The sequence below is a fragment of the Rattus norvegicus genome, chromosome 12, assembly GCF_021556685.1.
Source record: "Rattus norvegicus strain SHRSP/BbbUtx chromosome 12, alternate assembly SHRSP_T2T, whole genome shotgun sequence".
In the NCBI taxonomy this organism is placed as follows: domain Eukaryota; kingdom Metazoa; phylum Chordata; class Mammalia; order Rodentia; family Muridae; genus Rattus; species Rattus norvegicus.
The window spans coordinates 27,332,906-27,351,272 of NC_141545.1; the positions used below are offsets into that span (position 1 = coordinate 27,332,906).

At 48.1% G+C, this 18,367-nt stretch overlaps 1 protein-coding gene across 30 annotated transcripts in view; it reads left to right on the top strand.

The window, feature by feature from the left end:
- Positions 1-18,367, top strand: part of Cux1 (cut-like homeobox 1) — a 318,820-nt gene that overhangs the window by 222,002 nt on the left and 78,451 nt on the right. For 15 of the 30 annotated variants that reach the window (NM_053860.1, NM_001415774.1, XM_087577577.1 and 12 more), the window contains 3 exon segments: positions 4,966-5,014; positions 12,044-12,148; positions 17,318-17,500. In NM_053860.1, the coding sequence (NP_446312.1) occupies positions 4,966-5,014; positions 12,044-12,148; positions 17,318-17,500 (337 nt within the window). 30 annotated transcript variants of the gene reach the window in all.

Sequence of the window (18,367 nt, forward strand, 5' to 3'; positions counted from 1 at the left end):
TTTGCAGTGCTTCCAGACCTTGTCGGCTGACAGTAAAAGCCATGAGGCAGCTTTTCAGCTACAGATTGTCCCTGTTCTTGTCCCAGATCCTTCTCTTTGTGCCAGGCTGGGAGAGAGAACCCACATCCTTTATAGGGATGACAGTCCCCATCACAGAGCACCCTTCCTCAGAGCCAGACTCCATCTACCCCAACCTCTCCTTTCTAACTTGGACTCAGGCCCTGCCCTAAGTGTCTCAATTTCTGGCTGACAAAATGATAGTAGTAATAATTAGGGGCAGGTGAAAGGGCCCAGCAGGCGAAGGTGCTTGCTGCCAAGGCCAAGGCCTGAGTATGATCCCTGGACCCCACACAGTGAGAGAACAGACGCCTGCAATTTCCCTGTGACTTACATATATAATATACATGTAAACAATAATTGACTAAAGTAGGATCTGTAGCATTTGCACAGAACACTCTCCAAATCGCCATTTGGAACTTCTAATAGACAATCCGATGCCTGCTCTGTGGGTCGTTATACACCGTATTGCTTATCAAGTGAGGTGCAAACTTGAGGTCCACATGAGGTTGATACACACGGGGAATCTGCAAACGTGGGACGTGAGGACATGGAGGACTGAGAACACTGTTTTCCTGGCGTCACTGATGGCTAAGACGATGAGATATGCGGCAGCCTGGCACTGGGCCGGATGGTGCTAGCACTCAGGAGGTTTGTGCGAAAGGAAATACACGGTGTCTGGCCTGGGTATAATTTCCTTTCCATCAACCTTGACCGTGTCCTTTGAAGTTCGTCATAAAAATGGTATGTTAGCCTGGAGAATACCCTGAAATGATGCGCAGGGAAACAAGTGAATGCACTATATCTATTCTAGGCCCTGATGAAATGGCCCTGTATTTGGAGTCAGGGAAGAACATAAAACAATGCGGGTTAATAGACAGCAGACGCCTCGTTGTCAGCTCACAAAAAGGTGAGCGGAGGAGGGGCCGATAACAAATGGTGCTGAGTGAGCAGTTTGTGCAGGGTTACAGACTCTGAAATAGAAAAGATTTTAGACAAATGTCAATCTCCCAATCTTCAGGAACTCTGAAATGGAAAGAGTGGCCAGGCATAATGGCACACACCTATAACCCCAGCCCTCAGGAAGCAGAAGCAGGAGAACTACAGTTTGAGGACAGCTTGGGTCCCAAAACATTAAAGAAGAGAACCCTTTACAGCCAGATATGGTGAATGCACACTTGGAAGCCCAGAGGCTGAGGCAGGAGGATTCTTGTAAGCGTGGGACTACAAAATGAGAGCTAGGCCAGGAAGAGCTATAGTGCTTTACTCAAGTCTAAAAAAAACAAGGGAGGGGCGGGGAGAAGAGGAAGGAATGAAAACAAAGCCTCTCAAAGATTTACTGTCATGCTATGAAACTGTATTGTAGGCAGTTCGTCCCTGTCCTGCTGAAGTAGCGGATGTGGCTCCCCACCCCACCCACCCACCCACCCCGACATTTCCAGCGTCCTTACTAAGGACAGGTGGTTGGGTAGGCTTCATTTTGTTGGCAGTGAGGTTCAGCAGTATGTTTGAGAGGGCATGTCCTAGTTTGCTTCTCTAGAGCTATCAGGAAACAAAGCTACTTTGGGGAGGAAAGGGTTTGTTTGGTTTACACTTCCAGGATCACCTGTGGGGGAGGGGACGCCAGCCACAGTGGGCTGGTTCTTTCCATATCAATCATTAATGAAGAAAGTGACCCACTGGCTGGCCTATAGGTGTGTCAGATGAAGGAGTTCTTCAGGTGGGGCTCCCTTTTCCCAGGAGACTCTGGTTTGTGTCCAGTTGTCCAGTTGACAAGAACTAACCATCAAAGGCAGATTCATCAAAACCTAGTGGAGCAGTGTAGAACCCACCAAGTCGGTTCAGCTATGCTCACACAGAGCTCCGGATTGTACGGAAGTCCCCAGCTAGCAGGGCACAGCATGGTGTAGCATACCTGCCATCCAAGCAGGAGACCCTGCTGAAAGCAATTTAGTTGTAACTAGTTGTGTTCTCTAAAGACTGAAAGCAGGCATAAAGTGATTATCTCTGGAGAGGGGCTGGGGTTCAGCATTGTAGCTCACACGGTGCCCTGGCCCAGCATACATTGAACGCTGGGCTCCATCCCCGCCACTACATAAACTGGATATTGTGGGCGGAGGCAGGAGCAGTTGTCTTCAGCTACATAGTAAGTTTGAGGCCAGACTGGGAGATTACAACCTGTAACAGAAATTTATTATTAATAATAATGTAAACTTTGGGACAAGCCTTGTTCCTTCCCTGACAATAGCCTCTGGGAATGATAGCCTCTCTGGGTCTGGGTATCGCCACCACAGGCTTAAGGTTTTGAGTCACTCTGTCCTAGCACAGCAGAGCACTGTTGTCAGTCTCCTCTGAGCCTAGGAAAGCCATGAGTGTCCTCACCATGAGATGCACAGCTCCATTATCTCATTAAATATTTCGCTCAGCTCTGTGATTGCTTAGCAACCAAAGTGAGTCTGACCCACCAATGGGAAACTTGACTTCACTTTTAGGGATTCCTTCCAACAGCAGAGAGTACCTTCCTGTTTTAGTGAGACAAGGTGGCATTTTACTTTGTTTTTCAAAATTGCTTTACTTTTTTTAAATTTATTCTGTGTGTGTGTGTGTGTGTGTTTATGTGTGTGTGTGTGTGTGTGTGTGTGTTTAAAGAATAAGGGACAGGCAAGATTGATCATCAGATAATGGTGCTTGCCAATAAACCTGAGGACCTAAGTTCAATCCCTGGGTCCCACATGCTGAAAGGAAAGCATTGGTTCCATAAAAGTGTCCTCTGTCCTCCATAAATACAACATACCCCCACCCAAACACACACAAAATATATAAATCTTATCTTTAAGTGAGTTTTTAAAAAAAAGCAAAGAAACAGCTGAATGATGTGGAAGACAGAAGTTGGTGTGCCAACCTTTTCCAGTCAAAAGATGGAATAGTATGAAAATTGGTTAGCAGAACCAAGGAAAGAAGGCACCATCTTGAAGACCCTCCTGGAATACAAGGAGCTGCCCTCCTTGAACGCATTCAGGGTCTGCCTGCTCACCCAGGCCTGGCTGATTCCCCACGCCTCCCAAACGCTGTAGCCAGCTCTGCAGTGGAGCCCGAGGAGATGCTGGCAACCTCTCCCGGGCATATCTTATCTTGAGTGCTCATCAGTCATGCATTTCTGGCCTTTTCTCCCAAACCTGCAATGTTGGCAGACATTTACCTAGCCTGGGCTCTGGGAGCCATGCTTCCCTCATGGTAGAATGTTGTCGTAGTTGGGCCTTCTAGTTTCTGTAATGAAAAAACATGACCAAAAAATGGATTGCAGGGGAATGTACATTCTCACATCACTGTTATCATCAGGGAAGTCATGATAGGAACTGACAGGGGACAGGAATCTAGAGGCAAGAGCTTATTTATGCAAAGGGTATGGAGGGATGCTGCTTACTGACTCGCTCTCATGGCTTGCTCAGCCTGCTTTCTTTTATTTATTTGTTTATATGTAAGTACACTGTACCTGTAGCTGTCTTCAGACACACCAGAAGAGGGCATCAGATCTCATTACAGATGGTTGTGAGTCACCTGGTGGTTGGTAGGAACTGAATTCAGAACCTCTGGAAGAGCAGTCAGTGCTCTTAATCTCTACAGCCCCTCAGCCTGCTTTCTTATAGAACCCAGGACCACAGCCCAGAAGTGGCAAAACCCATAATGGGCTGGGGGGCTCTCCCTGATCAATCACCAAGAAAACGCCCTACAGGCTTGCCTACTGCCAGATCTTGTGGAGGCATTTTCTTATTTAAGACCACCTCTTCTCTGACGACTTAGCTTGTGACAAATTGGCATAAAACTATTCAGCACAGGTGTGGAACTATGCATTTGCCTTCACTCAGAGGAGTTCAAACAAAAAATAAATAAGGCCCTCCAGACTAGTGTCGGCTAAGAGGTGACTAGACTTGACATTTCACACTGCAACCCGCATCTCCATCCTTGCCTCCCCCTACAGGCCATGCCTGCTCTCAGTGCCTTGGGTCCTAGGAAGGCCCTTCCTGTCAGGGCATTTTCCTAAGGGTAGACTTTTTCCAGCTCGTTCTCTCCTGATCGGGCAAACAGCTGTTTATCATTCAACCCTCAGCTTGTGCGTTGCCTCCTCTGCAGCCCTCCCTGTTCCTGCCCTAAGGAAGATTTGTCCAGAGCTCCAGTCAAGACATAATGCACTTTGTTTTATCTTTATTTTTGAGGCAGGGTCTCATGTAGTCAAGGCTGACCTTTAACTCACTATGTAGCACAAGATGACTTAGAGCTCTTGATCCTCCTGCTCCCACCTACAGACTGCTGGAATCACAAGCTTGTACCACCATGCCTCATGGGTGCTAAGGACTGAAGTCAGGGCTTCGTTCACACCAGCCAGTCTACCGATCTGAGCCACATCCAAAGACCTGTATTTTACTAATGTTTTGGCTCTGTCAAGCCAGCATGATTAGGAGCCCACCAGACACATGAATGTCAACAAAGTGAATGAAGAGCCTCGTTTGATGGTGCTCACCTGCTGGTGCCCTTGAGCGGTAGAGACAGGATTAGGAGTCTGTAGTCCTCCTTGACTGGTAAGGTCTGGTGAGGGGCTCCTGGGTAACAATCACTTGTTTCATATGCCTCGGGGCCTCAGGTTGATCCTTGGAGCCCACAGTAGTGGAGAACCAAATGCTGACCGTTGTGACAGCACTAAGGCAGCGGTGTGCACACAGTAGTGATGGTGAATAGAATGAGTAGCCTGTGGCCTGTTCCATTGGCCACTGGAATCCCTCACAGGTTTGCCTGGTCCTCTCCTTGTGTGGATGTGGTTAGTCGTCTTCAGTCTGAGCCAGAGAACCTAACCCTTATCACTTCCATGCACCAGCACAGTCATGCCTAACCTCTATCCCTCTTCTTTCCCAGGGCCGACGAGATCGAGATGATTATGACTGACCTTGAACGAGCCAACCAGGTAGGCTATTCGAACCTTCACCATGAAACACAAAAGTTCACCCAGTCAGTTCCCTTGGGAGACACCTCGCTCCAAGATGAGGTCATTGTGGGTCCATTTTCACTCTCAAAGGTAGTCAGGATAGGAACACAAACAGGACAGGAATCTAGAGGCAGGGGCTTATTTATGCAAAGGCCATGGAGAGATATTGCTACTGACTGGCTCTCATGGCTTACTTAGCCTGCTTCCTTATAGAACCTAGGACCAGCCATGAGAAGTTAGAAAGACATCCATTGCACTATTCCTGGGAGAATGTTGGCTTCAGCCAGTGTCTGAGACACAAATGCATGAGGATACTTGTTCTTCTGATCCCATGGCTCCAGTGCACCTATCCCAGTAGTGTCCAAACCATGACCTGCAGGCCACATGCATCTCAGAATAGCCATGGATGAGGCCTAACACAAAACAGTAAACTTACTAAAGCACTGTGAGATTGGCTGATTGATTGATTTCCAGTTGTGCAGTTCCCAAGTGTAAACACTGGAATTGACACTATCGTCCCAATATCAGAAGTTCGAGCATGTCTGATGACTGTCCCCAGGTATCTGTTCCACCACAGAATTAATTATCACCGCCTTCTAGTCGGTTCCAACTGCTTGTTCTAGTGAAGCTCCCAGCCAATACCCAGTTTTCAGACACACCTTTCTGGAAACACACAGTACAATGCCAGGCACAGAATAGTCAGTCACATAGTATCAGATGGTTCCAAGCACTCAGCTACCCATAACCCTCTTCACAGGCCCTGCAGGGCAGTAAAACATTTTGCTTTCATATCTAGTGCTCCTGGCTCCAGCTAGCTATGGAACTGGTAATGACCTCAAACTTCTGATTCTCATGTTTCTACCTTCTGTGTGCTAGAACAAGTGTGCACACCACCACAGCTCTGATGCTAGGCAAGCACTTTGCCAACCAGCTAAGCTGCATTCCCAGACAGTTTCCATGGATTCTTCACTTGGGGGAGAAACAGTTAAAGCAGTAATTAGTTCCTCAGCCCAGAAGGATATGGCCTGTGGCCTCTGCCCACTCAGTTTTATAGCTGGGTACCCACAGACACTAGAAAGTTTTGAATTTTGCATTGGGTCACCCCACCCAGTGAGCTCAAGGCTCTCTGTGAAGTGAAAAGTCCCCCCAGAGTCCCTGCAGAACCTGCCCTGCCCCCTCCCCAGGAGTTCACAGGACACCTGTCTTCCATAGGTGCTGGTCACAGACTTGCACCAGCATGCAGGGGAAAGTGCTGTCCATTCTTCCCTGATGAAATTCACGTGAAGCCTAAGCAGGAAAAGCAATGTAGGAGGAAAGACTGGAATGTGTGGCTCCATTATTACCTTAGGACAGGGTGGGCCATGGCTGGTCTGTAAGGGCTTTCTGTGCAGAGTGTGGCAGTGGTCATGTGAGGTCTCCTAAGTAGTCTTAGCCACCCTGGTACTCGTCAGAATAGCTGTCCATTCTCAAATGCTCCATACACAATTAATCTAAGCAAATTGTCAGAACCATATCACTTCCTCTGTCAAGCCTGAGATCAACATGGTCAGGATTCTTATAAAGAAGGAAACTGAGTCAGTGCCTGGTCCATCACTGAGCTGGAACAAGAAATCCAGAAGTCCATCTTAATGTTGTCTTGGCACATTGGGGGGTGGTTTGTTTCTTGTTTGATTTAGGTGTTTGATCATTTGTTTAGGGGGTATTGTTTTGTGTGTAACCTGATTGCAGAGTTGACTCATGTGAAAGTTGTAGATGACAACATCGTGTTGGTGTAAAAGGGCACCTTGGTACAGCATCTGAGAAGGGAATAAGGAAGCCTAGGGGTGGGGGTAAAAGTCTACAGGGCAAAGGCTGGAGTTGGCATGGGAGGAAAACTAGGCTGGGTGTGGGGAGCAGAGTACCCGGGTGGGAAAGAGCCTGGCAGGTTAGGGGGAGGGGCTTCATCCTGAGGACAGTGGGTTTACTGGGAGGATGGAGATCCTGGATTTGTGTTAAAGGTCACTTGGGACCAGAGAGATAGTTCAGCCTTTAAAAGCACATACTGCTCATGCAGAGGGCCCACACTGCATCAGAGGCCCTCTCCTGAACTATCAGGGCTCCTCCACTCACATGCTCATATACTTGCATAGATGCATACATTAAAACAAAATAAACCTTTAAAAAAAATCCATTTAAAAGAAATAAAGGAGTCACTGTAGATAAAGCTTCAATAAGGAATAGGAGCAGGAAGGCCAGAAACCAGGGAAGCCACCAGCAGCTCTGCTGATAGGACAGGAGAGACCCGTAGACCTGGACAGGAGATGATGCCCAATGAAACAAGGCAGAGGTAGGCTGAGCAGGAGCAGTGCGGGGCTGCACACAGCCACAGACTGCTATAGGTGCCATACATCTGGACCATGGCACCTGCCCGGGAGGAACAATTTGCTAGTTCATTGGTGTTTAGAGTTGGTTTTGCCCTGGGCTTATCTCAGACATTCTACTGAGACCTATAGTGCTGTCTCATTGCTCAGAGATTATGTCTCTACCCCAGGGAACCAGAAAAACAGGCAGTAGCTACTAGTGGAACAGGGGCGTCTTTTTGGCACGTGTTCCATCAGCACTTGCACCATTACAGCCAACTGGCTGTGCAGAGAGAATGTTCTGGGCTCTGGAATTTCTTGATAAGTAAAATTTCTTAGCTTGGCAAAGCAAAGAGCATGGAGGGCACAGTGGGAGCAGCTCGGTGGCAGTGAGAATTCTGTCAGGCGGTTTGTTCATCAGACTTAGCTGTAGTCCTGTTACTCACAGATCAGCAGTGTTCACATATGTGAATTGTCAGCTGGCCTGTGGTGACCAGCAGCGTAAGTGGTAACTGAAGGGGGCCCAGCTGCTTGGTAGGTGTGGTGAGTTTCTCATCTCCTACCTATGACCTTCACCAAGTCCCTGCAGAACCATTGACAGGGTCGCCTACGGCAGTTCCCCATGGCTCTGGTTCCATGACAGCCATCACCAATTTACACAGGAGGCCGCTTTGCTGCTGCAGAGACGTCCTTGTCTCAGATTTGCCTGCACCTGTGTGTTAGTGGTCACACGTGCAGAGAAGCCACAAGCAAATAATCTAGACCAAAAGGGGCAGATTATATTGAAAGTCCCACCACCACCCCATACACCAAGGGAAGTAGCCAGATGTGGCTCACCCCTGTAATCCCAGCACTTAGGAGGCAGGTCAGGGGTTGAAGACAGGCCTCAGCTCTCTACAGGAAAACCTGTCTCAAAGAAAAAAGAAAGAAGAAAAAGTCATGGGATGTAGCTCAGTCGACAGAGTTATGCACAAAGCTCTGCCTTCCATCCTTGGAACAATAAGGCTGAAGGATCAGGAGGAGTTCAAGGTCATCTTCAGCTACAGTTTTGGGCAAGCCTGGACTACATGAGTCCCTGTCTCAAAAACCAAAGTCATCTGTTTTAGATGAAGCAAGTATTGGCCTCAGATGTGGTCCTAATGCTCTGACCTTGTCACTGTGGTGGACACAATCACCGCTGGCTTTGCAGAGTAGCTGTTCTCCATACGGTAGCCACCAAAGGTCAGCACTGTCCTACCCTGTCTCCTCCTCTACTCCTTTGTCTCAGAAATGGTTGTGGCTTCTCAAGAAAAAGCATAAAGGCGGACACACATGGTTGCAAGTGCTGTCCCTAACTGCAGTTCAAGAGCGTGTCCTGTGTTCCCCTGGCTCTGCCTCTGTGTCCTGTTTGGAAGCACATGGAAGCACGCAATGCCTTAAGCCACCATGATGGGCTCAACTCTGCATCCCGACCATAGCCGTCTGAATTGTGGCTTTACCAAGGATGTGAGAGGCTCCAACAGGGAGCACCAGCTGAGGCAGCACCCCTCCCTGTCTGCTCAGCTGCCAAGGGAAGGCTTGAGTTAGTTCTTCCAACCTGGGAAGGAATTCACCCCAGCTCCCAACTAGTGTCTGTCACCCTGCCCCTCGTCCCTTCCCTGAACAGCTCTTTCTTATTCCTCTGGTCTATAGCTTTTAGCCGCACAGATCTATACTGTTTGATGGTGGCATGTGGCTGTTGTTGACCGCACCAATGGTGCATTTAAGACTAGAAATCCTTAGTAAACATGAAATCAAGACGTTGCACTGAACTAACCAAGTTAGGCCACCTTGGAGCACTGACTTCTAGCAGAGCCACCTCATTTATTTGGTTTTGCTTAGGGTTTTCTATTTATTTTGTTTCAGTTTTGAGACGGGGTATCATAGCCCAGGCTGGCCTCAAACTAACTACAAATGTAGCTTAGGAATGACATTAATCTCTTGACCCTCCTGCCTCTACCTTCCAACTGCTCGGATTACAGACTTGTGCCACTACGCCCAGTGATAGGATTGTACCCAGGGCATGCTGTACAAGCCCTCTACCAACTGAGCCACACCCTAGCCTGAAGCTCACTCTCTAAGTACATAGACCAGACTGGCCTCAAACAGAGACTAAAGACTTGCACCACTGTGCCCAACCTAGCTTTGCTTTGCTTTTTTGAAACCGCATCTCTAGTGTCAGCCAAGCTGGTCTCAAACTCACTACCTCTGAATCAGCCTCCCCAAAGTCGAAGCTACAGGTGTTACCCTCCACGCCTCACACCATCATGAACTAGGTACAGGTGCGAACCCTAGAAAGATCACAGGAGCTAGCTGAAACCTCGGTCTGTGAGTGAGCACTCAGCCTCCGGGCACCTTCACAGCCTCTGAGAGTAATGATGAAGACAGACACTGGTAATGCAACTGTTCGGCAGCTATCAGAACGTCCTCCCTAACAGGTGAATAGATTTTCCTCCTCAGAAAGACTAAGGAGTCGTCAGACTACCCATTATTCCCGGCAAAGCTGTGCTTGAAGGTTTGCCTCACTAATTATGGGGACATGTGCTTTTCAGTCAAGGATCTTCACTGTCAGAGAAGTGGGAAAACAACTGTTGTCCCAACTTCTTATAAGGCTGAAGCAGAAGGGTGGCAAGTTCGAGACCAGACTAGGCAACTTAGTTTGTAAGAACCTGCCTCAAAATAAAATGGAAAGAGTGGGGCTGGAGTGATGGCTCAGCAGTTAAGAGCACTGACTGAGTCCTGAGTTCAATTCCTAGCACCCACATGGTGGCTCACAACCATCTGTAATTGGATCTGATGCCCTCTTCTGGTGTGTCTGAGGGCAGCTACAGTGTACTCACATACAGTAAATAAATCTTTTTATAAAAAAAAAAAAAAGAAAGGAGAAAAAGAAAGCAAGAGATTTGTGGTGATAGAGTGCCTGCCTAGAATTCCCCAGAGAGAAGTTGGAAATAGGACTCACTGGACAGTTAGCTTGAAGCAGACATTTCTCTCTCCATCCCTGTCATATTACCAGAAAGCTTTTCCCGGTAGTTGTTTCTACAGACCTTGGTTCTGGAGCAGAGACTGTGTGGAAGATTCAGGGCCATTCCCTGAGCTCTCCAGAAGGCAGAGCACTTGACTACCATCCCACTGACTACCATCCCGCCCTGGGCAGATAAACTATCATTATTAGTAAGATTCTAACTTTGTGTGGGAACTCACTGCTGCCACCAAGGTACTTGGGCTGCCCGCCTGCCATTGTGCAAGCAGATTAGCCAGCTAGCAGCAGGCCAGCTAACTCACATGTTTTCCTTTGTAACTTCTCTCTTGGTAATTGCTCAAACAGTCCTGCTCAGCCAGGCTGTCTTCATTAGCCTTTCCTGGTTTGTTTTGTGGGTGACTTTTTGTTTTGGTTTTTGAGACATAGGATTTCCCGTTGTAGTTCAGGCTGGTCTTGAACTCACTGTATAGCCCAAGCTGGCTTTGAAATCACTATGTAACCCAGGTGACATTGAACTCACTGTGTTGCCCAGGCTTGCTTAAAACCCACTGTGCAGCCCATGGTGTCCTCCAACTCACAACCCTCCTGCCTCACCTTCCACGTTACCTTTTCCTAATAACATAAGTTGCCAAGGGTATGGAGACGTGACATGTCACTCACAGTGCAGTCCTGATGCCCTTAGCTGCCATTGCCCATCTGTCTTAGTTTTGTCTCAGTCATAATAATGAGACCTGGATAAGTGTATTGAGAAACTACTCTCACATCAGTTGCATGTGGTGAACCTCTGTGGGCATGGAGCCCCACCCACATGTCTGAGTGGGCACAATGTTCCCATTCTACAGATAAGTATGTAGAGGCTCCAGGAGTGTAGGTAGTTGTCCCTGCTGCCTCTATTCCCAGATGGCCTCTTGAGTGGTAGGTCCTGGAGTGGCTTTCTTTTTTGTCCAATAGCAAGTCTGAGTTTGCAGCAGTCTTGACTTTCTCATCCAGGGTCCTAGACAAACTACAGAAGGTTCCAGCCATTTCTGTTGAAGCTCCCAACACCAATTTAGGCCCACACACTGCTGGTCCAGAGTAGTCTGGCTAGCTGCAGATGCCAACATTCACAAACATTCCCCCATGAAGGGTTAACTGTGGAAGCTGGCTCATCCCTCACAAAAGAAGCCACATTTCCATAGTCCACTCATGGAAATGCACGATGGAAGAAAACAACCACCACATTGTGTGTGTTTGGGGGAAGAGAATGGCCAGAGTGTCTTTAATTCAGTGTTTACCCATGAGAACGACTCCCCAGAGTAATCCTGTGATAAAGTCTCTTCGGTCCATGAGAAGAGAAAGAAATTGAATCAGAAGACTCTATTTCCACCGGTATTTATTCAGTCTGGGAAACGCAATGGGCCGGAGCATTAATACCAGCAGGGGATTCCTCGCTCCTAGCGTTAAATTACTGTCATAATCGCTCAATTATTTCTTCCTTGTACTGTTTAAAATAAAAATCCATCACATTCTAGGGTGTGTGTGTGTGTGTTTCCCTAGCATTTATTAGGTTGAGTGTTTAGGAAAATCAATTACAGTCAGTCAGGCATGAATTGATGAATGTTCTTGTAATAATTGTCAGCTGTTAAACCAAATGTACTCTCTTCTCCTCACCCTTTCCGTTTCCTTCAGAGGGCAGAGGTGGCACAGAGAGAGGCAGAGACTTTAAGGGAACAGCTTTCATCGGCCAACCACTCTCTCCAACTGGCCTCGCAGATCCAGAAGGCTCCAGATGTGGTGGGTAACCCGGGCTTTACCCCAACCCCTGCTCCATGTCACTCCTGGTTTCAACTCTTGCCTTTGGAATAACCACTGAAGCAGGAATGGGTGTTTGGTATTGGTTAGTTTTCTAATTGCTGCAACAAACGGGAGGGAAGGGGGCCAAGGGGAGGGTGGGTAGGTTTATTTCGGCTCACAGTCCAAGGGTGCAGACCATCATGGCAAGGGAGGGCCTGATAGTGTGTGGCAACAGCTCACATCCAGTCCAGATGCAAAGATCAGTGCTGCTGCTTAGCTGGCCTCCATCTTTTTATCAACTTCAGGACCCCGGCCTGGGTGCTACCCACAGTGAGAATGTGTTTTCCATCTCAACTAACCCACTCCAAAGCCCCTCACAGACATTCCCAGAGGTCAAGTATTCGAGATCCTAATGAGCTGACAGCGTTAGCCACACACGTATCATTTCTTAGCAGCAGAACTCGGGAAGGTTGAAGGAAGAGCTCTGCCAATAGTACAGAGGTGTCCTCATGGTTAGTGGTGGGACCCCATACGTGTCCTGTGCCAGGTGGAGGCCAGTGGTGACCGGATCCGAAAAGGATCAAAGCTTCACAGGGAGGTCAAGGCTATCCTACTAGTAGGACATGAAGAATAGCAGCTGGCCCTGAATCTGTACAGTGCTTGGAATCTCACCCGAGATGCAAACATTCAGAAAGAGCAGGACCCAGTGGTCCAAACCTCATTTGTTCTCCCTCTGTCTCTGCCCCGCCCCATTTATTTATTTATTTATTTATTTATTTATTTATTTATTTATTTTGTGGGTATAAGAATAGTAGTTTCACAAGGGTCAGAGGGCAACTTGCAAGAGTCTGTTCCCCTGCCATGTGGGTGCTGAGGATCAGGCTCAGGTCATCAGTCAGACTTCTGCAGCCGGCTAGCACGGAGCCATCTCACCACCCCTGCCTTCTTTCTCTCTTTATTTTTTTTTTTTAGACAAAGCCTCAGTACAATAGTTCAAGCTAACCTCTAATTGGTGATCCTTCTGCCTCAGCCTCCTGAGTCCTGGGATTCAAAGTGTGCAGTAACATGCCTCATCCCACATGACTTTCCTCGAGTTAACAGCAAGGTTTAGTCAAAGTGGCCCTGAATGAACAGATTCCAGGTGCCTTCAGCGACCTTGGGTAGCTAGCACTGGTGACAGAGAAACACACTAGCTAAGACTCTTAGTTCAGACCTCAGCTCTGCATTCTCAAAGAGACCTATCTTCCTGGCTCTCCGTTCGTTTATCTGTGAAAGGAGGCTGTATCTGGGCTTAGTGTCAAACACATATAGTCCCAGCAGAAACAGGAACTCATTGGCCTTCATTCAAAGTTGTTTGCAGCTACAGAGAAAGTTCAAGACCAACCTAAGCTATATGAAACCTAATCTTGAAGGAGAGAGGGAGAGGGAAGGGGGCAGAGAGAGAGAGAACATGAACACGAGAACTCAGGGATCTGAGGCAGGAGGATTGGCAGGACAATAAGACCCTGTCTGAGCATTTCAGAGTGGGGCAGAGGGTTCTCGTGTCAGAGACCGTTAGTTCTTTCACACTTGAGGGACGCAGTAACTTGTTTTTCTCTGAAATATGTCCTTTATTCTTCTTTACTCAAATGTAGATACCCTGGGGACAGCACCAGGGCAGAGGCAAGCCCTGGAGCCAGGGCCAGCAGCTTCCCAGCTTCTGTGGCCGCCCTTGGTCAGGAGGAAGCCATTCATCCTAACATGTCTAATAGGGCTTCTAAGCTAAATGTTTGGATTACAGAGAATCCTGGCACCTTACTGGGCCACAGCAAACCCAAACATTCTGGAAGGAAATGAATGTTTTTGCAGGTCCAGTCAGTTGTGGGGCCAGGAGTGGCTTCCACACTTCATCATGGGCTAAATGCAGCAAGTCCCTGGCTTCAGTCTCTCAGCCACAGCAAGCAGGGACTTCCCTATCTGTGCCTTCCCATGGAGGCTACCACAGGCATAGAGCCAGCAGGAAAATAAGGTCTGTTGGGTTTGTGTGGCAGAACTCAACTGGGAAAGCATAGAATCCATAGCTGTGGCAAAGCCAGAGCTGACGTACTGAGTGTCTCTCAGAACCATGATTCTACAAGACTGGAGGGCATGGGAGGGGCTAATATTAAGAGCTCGTCACATGAGCATGAGGCACCCACATAAATGCCAAGCAGTACACAGGCACCTTTCCCTCCAACCCATCAACCTGCCACTCCTTCATGTACACTGAGCGAGACAGGATGTGCCGAAGAGCCCCTGCGAAGTGTCTACTGACAAATACTGGTTCGAGGGTCAGCTGCAGTACACCTGGCCACACTTCAACCTATAGGAACTACAATATTGGGAGGCAAGGCCATCTGTGAGGCCAACACCACTGATTACCCAGCTGGCCTTGCTCTCCAAGAGGAGACAGCATGAAAGAGGCTGACCCCATGCCTCTCCTGGTAGAGAAACAGAAGGGCTAGTCTGGACCTACCCTCTTCTTCCCTCTGCTGGTGCTTTCCTTTCCCCAGTGTACCTATATCTTTCTCATCCTTAGCCTCTAAAATGGCAGTCTCCTGGGTCCTTGCCCAGACTCAAGCCTTTCCATCCACCTCAGCCCCTAGCCTTTCTCCATTCTTTCATTTCATTGTATCCCACTATGGGGCCAAGAGGAGGGAGTGTCCAGTATGGGAGACAGTTATGGGCCAAAGAACAGGTTGTCTTGGGAATATGATCATATCTCATTTGACTTTAGTAGTATGTTTTCAGGTCAGCTTGAATGAGGAATTTGTGGCTCAAGTACCCAAGGGTCTGGTGATACACCCCAGATCCACCAAGAACTGCTCTGTGTACATAGACTGTTTGAACCACCGTCCCCTATTCCTTAGCTTGGGCTTGATCTACTTGATCTGACCCATTGTTAGGCCTAGGTCACCTTTTGGCTGGTTTTATAGACTCTGTCAAAGAACCCTTGAAACAATGTTTACAGTTGGCATCTTCCAGAATGGGATGGATCAGACCCATTAGAATACATGACTCATACTGCACATGCCACCAGGCTGACCTCTGACCTCTCTGAAGGCCACTCTGTCTATCTGTCTGTCTGTATATCAGTCTATTCATCTATCTCATAAGACAGCCCAGGCTTAGCCTCCAACTCATTATGTAGCTAAGGATAGCTTTGAACTCGTAATCCTCCTGCCTCCAGTTCTGGAATGCTGGGACTGTGGGTGTATACCACATACCTAATCCCTTGGATCATCTCTCTTATATACCCCCCTTCCCTGCTCCACAGCTAGACTTTACAAATCCTATTGTGGAACCTTTGTGTTTTAAAGTTTTCATTCCATTGTAAACTGGTACTTTTTAAGACAGTAAGAAATCCCCAGGCTGTCACTTGGTTCTAGAGTTTCTTCCACCTATCTGCCATTCCTGGGTTTGCCTCATAGGCACCAGCTCACTGGAGACGGGCATCCTTGGGTATGTGCTGGACAGGACAGTATGGGTAGACCATAACCGGGGACAGGCAGTAGGGGATACCTAGGAGTTCAGCACCAGAGGGAGGAAATAGAACATCATACAAATTAAGGAACCAGAACAGGAAATGACAGAAAGTCACTTCCCTCAGTAACTGGCTGTCCCCACATGTCCCATGTGTGCTATGACAAGCATCTTGGGCATAGACTAGACAAGAATCTAGGAAATGCTTTGTCCTCTACCTCCGTGTGTTTCGGGGTTGGGGGACAACTGTTTCATGCTGTGGAAGCTCCACTCCAGTCCCCATCCATACCAGTCATATCCAAATGTCTCCACTCTGCAGAAAAGCTTCCAGAATTATCCAGAGCCATAACTACCTTTAAAAATATTTTTGTTTGGTGTTTGGGTATGGGGATCACTATGTATCCCAGGCTGGTAAACTCTCCATCCTCCTGCATCAGCCTTCCAAGGACTGAGATCATGTGTGTGTACCACCACCCACGGCCCTAGGATTTTCTTTACAACTCCGTGGAAACACGGTTTGAGTCTGGGAAACCAAGTTACAGGCTGGGCTTTGCTTGTCTTTAAATGCTTTTCTGGCTTCCGTGTTTCACACAGCATTTGCATATATGTCTGTGCATCATGTGCAGGCAGTGCTCATGAAGGGCCAGAAGAGGGCACTACCTGCCCTGGATTGGATTTAAATACAGTTGAAACCCTCTAAGTGGTTGCTGGGAAAAGAACCTGAGTCCTCTGGCCAAGCAGCCAAGTGCCCTTAACCACCAAATCATTTCTGTAGCCTCTGAAGACATTTTTAACATCAGTACTCAGGCTGGAGCCATGGCTCAGCAGTTGCTGCCAAGCCTAACAGTCTGAGATCTCAGTCCTCCAGCTTGTGCTCTGACCTATATACCACACAAAAGCATGGCGGGCAGGAGATTAATGAATAAAAGAAACCATTCATTTCCTTATCAGAAGCATTTCTAAGCAGAGGAACCACTGATGTGTATATTCCTCATCTTTAAACTCTGGGCTAGTCCAGAGTGGTGGTGAACGCCCTGAGCCCCAGCACTGGAGAAGTAAATGCAGGATGATTAGGAATTCAAAGCCAGCCTCATTAAAACATCACCTCATACCCTTCAGGTCCCTGCTCACATGTCCCTACCTCAGTGAGACTTTCTTGGACCAATCTACTTTAAAGAGCCTTTCAATGCATATCCCTACTCCCAGCTCTTTGCTGGCAGGGAGAGATGGATTCCTATGAGTTCCAGGCTGGCCTAGGCTTACATGGTAAGACTCTGGCACTGAGTAAACAGTCTTTCTGACTTTGACTCTCATGCCCTCCCTGTTTCAGTGTTGTGTAGTCCTTGATACCACCTCACATGTTACAAGCTGGAGTATTTCAAAGGTGTATCTAACTCACCCAGCCCCATTATACTGAGCCTGTAAAAGACAAGCTTTTTCTAAGTTGCCACATGCCTAGTACAAGGTAGATTCTAAGAAATATTTGCCCAAGTAACAGATCCAGGTCACAGCCATGCAAAGGCAGGAAGTCATGGCCACCCCTTACTCCTGCTGATTGTACCCTCCTATATGTGTGGCTTGTGCTTCAGTTGCAGATGGACAGGTCCCCAAGCCCCCTTCCCCAGAGCCAGTGCTGTCTCGTCATTGCTTTGTCCTTCCCAGGAGCAGGCCATAGAGGTGCTGACCCGATCCAGCCTGGAAGTAGAGTTGGCTGCCAAAGAGCGGGAGATTGCCCAGCTGGTGGAAGATGTGCAGCGACTCCAGGCCAGCCTCACCAAGCTGCGTGAGAATTCCGCCAGCCAGATCTCACAGCTGGAGCAGCAGCTGAACGCCAAGAATAGCACACTCAAAGTAAGGGCGTGGAGGGGGACGAGAGCATGGGTAAGGTGGGGTTAGCAAGCGTGAATGAGCTTTCATGAACGTACTGGCCCTCGACAGTAAGCTTGCAAGCTTGAGCCTATGCAGTTCTGGATCCCTGGAACAGAGAAACTGAGTCTGACACCCACTGCTGCTCCTGCCATTTCATTGGGATGCACCACTCCCTCACAGCAAAGAAGTCCCTGGTACTTGACAGATGCCTTAACAGAGCCCTGCTGAGTGTCCCAACTATCTCCTGTGCAGGCACCCAATTCACAGAACTCTGGCCTCTCTAAAACTACATGGGAGCCTGGAGATCTATGGAAAACCTATTGAGCCCCCATAAACTGACAGTCACTCTTTGTCAGTGTGTACTAAAGCCTGGTGGCCTGGAACTCAATGTTGCCTCAACCCTCAGAACCATATGCTGTCCCTCCTGTCCCAATTGGAATTCAAGGCAATTGAGCAGACACTGGCTTCTAAGTCTGTTTATAAGACCATGTCCCTAATGCAGAGCCAAGAAGATTTTACATATACTAAATAATAGTAATTACACTTCAAAGTACCAGTCAAATCAAGTGCAATTTAAAGACACATCTGGAACCCTAGATTGCTAGGTGTCAGGGCCAGGAGGGACTCCTGGGAGGTATGTTTGGCAGACAAGAAGGCGAGACCAGCACCATCTAGGCTCTGGCCAGGCTGGAGGGCCTCCTGTTCTTCCCCTGGGATTTTCAGCCAAGGCTGGCCTGCCCCTCCGGGTGTCTCCTTGTTCATGCATGAGTTGGGTGAGTTCAGTAAATGAAGCAAATCTAGCTCACTGAAAAACGGAAGAGGCTAGGTTGAGATGGCCCAGGGGTGAAG